At 40.6% G+C, this 5918-nt stretch overlaps 1 protein-coding gene across 1 annotated transcript in view; it reads left to right on the top strand.

Moving 5' to 3' along the window:
• samm50 (SAMM50 sorting and assembly machinery component) overlaps positions 1-5918 on the top strand; it is a 31980-nt gene that overhangs the window by 441 nt on the left and 25621 nt on the right. Inside the window, exons 2-3 of the mRNA XM_067999783.1 lie at positions 2922-3032; positions 4926-5027. Of these exons, the coding sequence (XP_067855884.1) occupies positions 2922-3032; positions 4926-5027 (213 nt within the window). The remainder of the gene's footprint in view (positions 1-2921; positions 3033-4925; positions 5028-5918) is intronic.

Below are 5918 nucleotides of genomic sequence, written 5' to 3'. Positions count from 1 at the left end.
CCTGGTTCCACCCCAGTCTGCACTGTTAGCTGATCTCCCAGACGTATAGCAATAGTCTGTGCGACCTGGGGGAGGAGAATTGGGCGGGGTTCCGGTTGGTTATTCAGAGATCTTTGCTGAAATTTCACATTTGTGCATACCTGAGTAGGAGAATTAGTGATGCTCCCCTCGAATAGAAAGAAGGAGCTTTTTAAAAATTCATTCATAGGATGTGACTGTTGCTGGCAAGGCTGGGGATTTATTGCCCATCCCCAGTTACCCTGAGAAGGTGATGGTGGGCCTTCTTGAACTGCTGAAGTTCTTGTGATGGTGTTGCTCCCACAATGGTGTTAGTTAAGGAATTTTACAATATTGACTCAGTGACGATTAAGGAACACTGATATGTGTCCTGATCAGCGTTCTGTGTGACTTGGAGGTGATAGTGTTCCCGTGACGTTGCTGCTCAGTTAAAGGTTGCAGGGAAGCGAGGTGCTGCTGAAGCAATCTTGGTGAGTTGTAGAAGTGCCTCCAGTAGATTGTACATACTGCAGCCAGAGTGCACCAATGGTGGAAAGGGTCGATATTGAGTCCAGTGGCAGGCACACCAATCAAGCAGACTGCTGTGTCTTGGCTGGTGTTGAGCTTGTGTGTTGTTGTGGCTGCACTTATCCAGGTGAGTGGTGCCACCTGACTTGGGCCCCATAGATGCTTTGAGGAGTCAAGAAGTGAGCCACCTGTTGCAGAGTACCCTGCCTCAGCCCTGCACTTATAAGCCATGCTGTTTACTAATACTGTGGTTGGTCCAGTTAAAATTCTAGTCAGTGTTAAAATCCAAGATGTTGATGGTGGAGGTATTCCACGATGGTGGTGCCACTAGAGGTCATGGGGAATTAAATCCTTTTGGGTCCTCAGGACTTCACAAAGTACTTGACAGGCAGTGATTTTTGTTGCAGTATAATCACTGTCGTTATGTTCGTAAATGTGGCAGCCAATTTATACATGCATAGCAAGGTCCTACAGACAGCAAATAAGATAAATGTTAATCTGTTTTGGTGGTGTTTGAAGGTTGAATGTTGGCCAGGATACTAGGAGAACTTCCCATTCTTCTCTGGAAAGTGTGTGGGACATGTCTTGCACTCAAGCCCTGAAGTTGGACTTAAACCCATGATCTTCTGACAGAGGCAAGAATGCTACCACTGAGTGAAGCTGACAGATGAAGATTTCCTCTGGTTGGTATTTCTAGTAAAGGTGTTCATAAAGAACCTGCTTATGATTTCACTAGAAATACTGACCAGAGTAGTCTTCATGAAAGTATTTACATTGTCATGACTGGGAGAACATTGTGGAATGGACAGGAAAGTTGGCATTGCAGAGGGAAGATACTGGTGCAGATTTGACGGGCTAAGTGACCTGTTTCAGAGCTGTAACATTCTGTACATAGGCACTGGAGGAATTCTTTCTCCCCGAAGAGAGATAATTGACAAAAAAAACTTCCAGATGTTGGAGTTCATTGCTATCTCTAGATTGTAATATTTATTCGACTGGTTTAAATGACAAGAATTGTTCTGCATGGATAAAGGAAATTTTTAAAAATAATCTGTTGCTGTGATGGCCTCTCACACTGTAGCTTCAACAGCGTTCTAATAAATGTTGCTCTGGAGTGAGGGGAAACAGGTATCACTGAGTTCTTGATCTCCATTGTGATGCTATGGTGAGAAGCTGAGTTTCAGCCAGACAGCTGCCCGTGGGGCAGGATTGCATTTCCCTAGATCTCAGAACAAAGTACTGTTGCAAAGTCCTCTGAACAGGTCAACTGCAAGAAAGGAAATTGGTCAATGAGACCACAAAGCAGAAAAAGGGCAAATACTGTGATTTATCATACTATTAACACTGATTCCTGGAAAAAAAAATAAAGGTGCACAAATAAGTTATACGACATATATCTTGTGTGCAAATTGGAAGGTAAATTAAAGACACATGATGAGTTGGGGGAACGTGGATAATATCCCATGTGCTGTCTGTTCTTATTCATTATTTTGCTTCAGTGATATTTCATACAGACAGAATCATCTATAGCAACAAAGCGCATGGTACACGGGTATAATAACCCCTGCTTTTTATCCATCTGGTCTCCCCAGCTCATGCACCACACACAAACAAAAGGGCAGGACACCTCTTACAGGTTTCTGCCAATGCTGCCATGAATTCACTTTCAGGAGGTATGAGTGACCTGATCACGGAGGTTTGCATTGCTCTCTGGGGTATAACCATGTTGCTTTTCCCAGCCAAAAATTTTAAATCATTTGACTGACAGATTTTATCCAAAGCTACAACAAACCAATGTTTTGGAATCTAAAGTAACATGTTTTATTATTTTTGTTGCTACCCACCCAAAAAAGATGTAAGCACCTAACTTGTGAGCATTTAATTGCTTTTTTTCATGTAAGGCTCACTTTGTCTGCCTTTTTATGTATCGTTTACCCTTCTTTCAGGGAGTCATCTGGTCTCAGGCCGGCACCTTCTCTGGGCAACCCAGCAAAAATTTGGAAAACGCTACTATATTTACATAATTGATCATACCTTTCGACCCCTCCTTTATATTAAATATTGTAAGTTAACTGCTGATTGATCCATTGCCGCTCATTCTGGCTGATATTTTCCAGAGCTGTGTGCTGCTGTCTTTCCAGACCCTTTCAGAATATGGAGAACTTGTTTTGGGCCTGGGATCCATCATACCAATTAATCTTGCTCATTGATATCAAAATCCAAATGTGAACAGCATAGGCCAAAAGGGAAGAACCAAATTGTGCAGTCTTTGAAGGTCAAGAACCGGGCTGGACCCACTTGAGTTTGCCATTTTATGCTGTTATTTTATCTAGTAAATATGTGCCTTTCCAAATACAATACAACAGATTAAAAGAAAACCACATAAAATCTTTCAGAGCTTGGAACCCCTCCCAGTGAGTGGAGAGAATTTATCGCCTCCAGTGGACGAAGCAGAAACAGTTGAGGTGGAGCCTGAAACCAAGCAGGAGGTTCTAGAAAATAAAGGGGTAAGAGACTATTTATTTAAATCTTTCCTTTTTTAAAAAGGCCTGTGATTTCCCTCACCTGGTGATATCAGCTGTGGTGTCAACTGAAGGATGAGGTGGTGAGCAAATCTCACAAATCATTATCTGATGTGAGTTGTGAAAGTGGAGCCCAGTGTATAAGCTGAGAGACTGCAAACATTGTTAGGCCTTGCTGGTTAAATCCTAAAATATCAGAGTCTGTGCAAGCTAGTTTATTAATCATTGTGTTCACTGCTTCATTTTGAATGTGCTGGAGATTCTGTTTTCATTACTGCTTCAAGTTAACACCTGTTGAGTGTCTTGTAGACCTTTTCTGTGGATCAAGTCAGTAACACTGCAAAGGGATTATTTTTAGCCTTTTGGTTTATAAAAGGGATTTTTTTCTATTGTTGCTCATGAGACCAGAAAGCAGAAAAAGGGCAAATACTGTGATTTATCATACTGATTCCTGGAAAAAAAAATAAAGGTGCTCAAATAAGTTACACAACCAGATTTTCTAATGCATTTCTGGTGATGGGCTACGTGCTTGGAATGTCATAACTTTTTTAGAACAGATGCTGACTGACCTCCTGTGTACTTCCAGCCTTTTCTGTTTATTTCAGAATTAGCATAAAAAGAAAAATCTTTTTGTTGGATTAGCTCCCTCCTCATTCTCATGTTCACCTCTTGTCAGTTAATGTGCTTGACTGCTGTGCATAAGTGCCTTAACTTGTCATTTACATATGCTGTAATTGTTAGTAATTTCAGTGTTTAAAGTATGCAGAACCGTGTACCTCTATAAATTGTGCATTTTAAAATTATTATTGGAAAGTAAAATTACTTAAAGAAAACCTGAGAACTGACACTTGGTATAAGTTTTAAGTGCACAATCAGAAGCTTCCTTTAAAGTGTATTTCTCTGGTATAAGATTTTTAACTCAAACTTTTAAGAAGTTTTGTTACTGCCAACTTCAAGTCCATCAGTCTGCAGCCAGTACTGTCGCTATTTCCCAGGATGCATGCAGGTGGAAGGTGTTTAGGAACGTACAAATATATGGTTGGATATACAATGTCTTCAGCAGTAATACGGTATCTGTTCTTTTGTGAAAACCTAAGAATGGACTTAAAATGGAAGAAATTTCTTGAATTTTGTGTTTTAAGACTTTATCTGAAACTCTTGATTACCCTTGTAATCACTCTGACTTCTATTATTCTTTTAGTAATCTGCACAAGGGCCTTCATCATTTCTTGTCATCCTTCCCATTCTTCCAGAAACTGCATGTTTTATCATCTAAACGTGAAGCTAAATTTTGTTTGTTTTCACACAGCAGTGGGGAAGTGTGTGCTTGTTCAGCAGGCTAACCACTGCCCCCCTCCACCCCCCCAAAAAAAAGAACTCTGCAGTGTTAGATATAACCAGTTGATGTTCAACTATACAGTACAGAAAGGATCCAAACTGTCCAAATTGGGTTATCTGCTCGCACAATAATTTAATTCGATGTAGTATTGGGTGTTGTTACTGGCACATCTGTAGATACTATTTACAATGCATGTTGAAAACCACTAAAGGATGGAACTTCATTGCTGCACCAACTTTGTTTCCACTTTGGCTCCTTCAGTGCATTCATTATTGAATTCCTGAAATTGGCCAAGGGATTTGATTGGACTTCTTGCTTTAGAATCCTCTTTCCTTATTTTTTCTCTCCAAGCCCAGTAAAACGATCATTTATGGTTGTAGAAAAGGTCATGCTGGGGCTTCTGCTAGAAGGAATTAAACCCCTGAGCAAGGAAAGGGGAATATTTTTTTTAAGTTTGACTAATACATTCTTATTTTCAATTGAGAAGAATTTCAAGATTGAAGCATTGATCATGTTATAATCTCTCTTTCCCATTTTAGGTGATTGTTCAGCATGTGCACATTGATGGAATCAGCAGAACTAAAGATGATCTCTTAGTATATGAAATAGCTGATGTATTCAAAGCTAAAAACCTCATTGAAGTAAGTGTTTATTTAAAAATCACAAGAATAAATTTGCATTAAGTATTAGGTTCTGAATTTACAGGGCCCTACTCTACAACAATGTTAGTCAAACTCTAGGAGAACATGGTTTGTATTTCATAGCATTCCATGACAAATCCGACCATGGCAAGTTCCCAAGTCATTTTTAAGTTTTCAATAAGCAAAAGTTGGAAGTAGAGGCATTGGAACAAATGACAAGGATAGACAGGAAAAGACCAGCTGGTCCATTGAGCCTATCCTGCACGGGCATGGTGCAACTTAACACATTATCCTCCACCCACCTGCAGCTACTTAATGGGAGAGGCAAAGAATACAGGAAAAAAAACCTGAGTCAATTCATGTGGGGGGGAATTTCTCAAATTTCCTTTCTACATCAATACAATAACAACTCACATTTATATAGCGCCTTTAATGCAGTAAAAAGTTCCAAGGTGATGCACGAGCGATTGTGAAACTAAATTTGACACTGAGCCACATAGAGATTGGACAGATGAACAAAAAAGGTAGGTTTTAAGGAGCGTCTTAAAGGAGGTGGAGAGGTTTAGGGAGGGAATTCCAGAGCTTAGGGCCGAGGCAGCTGAAGGCACAGCTGCCAACGGTGCAGCGAAGAAAATCGGGGATGCGCAAAAGGCCAAAATTGGAGGAGCGCAGACATCTTGGATGATTGTAGGGCTGGAGGTGGTTACAGAGATAGGGAGGGGCGAGGCCATGAAGAATTTGAAAAAAAGGGTGAGAATTTTAAAATCGACATGTTGCCGGACCGCGAACCAATGTAGGTCAGCGACCACAGGGGTGAAGGGTGAACAAGACTTGCTGCGAGTTAGGATAAGGACAGCAGAGTTTTAGATGAGCTCAAGTTTATGGCGGGTG

This window comes from Heptranchias perlo, chromosome 18 (assembly GCF_035084215.1).
Source record: "Heptranchias perlo isolate sHepPer1 chromosome 18, sHepPer1.hap1, whole genome shotgun sequence".
Lineage (NCBI taxonomy): Eukaryota > Metazoa > Chordata > Chondrichthyes > Hexanchiformes > Hexanchidae > Heptranchias > Heptranchias perlo.
The sequence above is the reverse complement of the archived record's forward strand: the minus strand, read 5'-3'. Positions and strand labels throughout refer to the sequence as shown.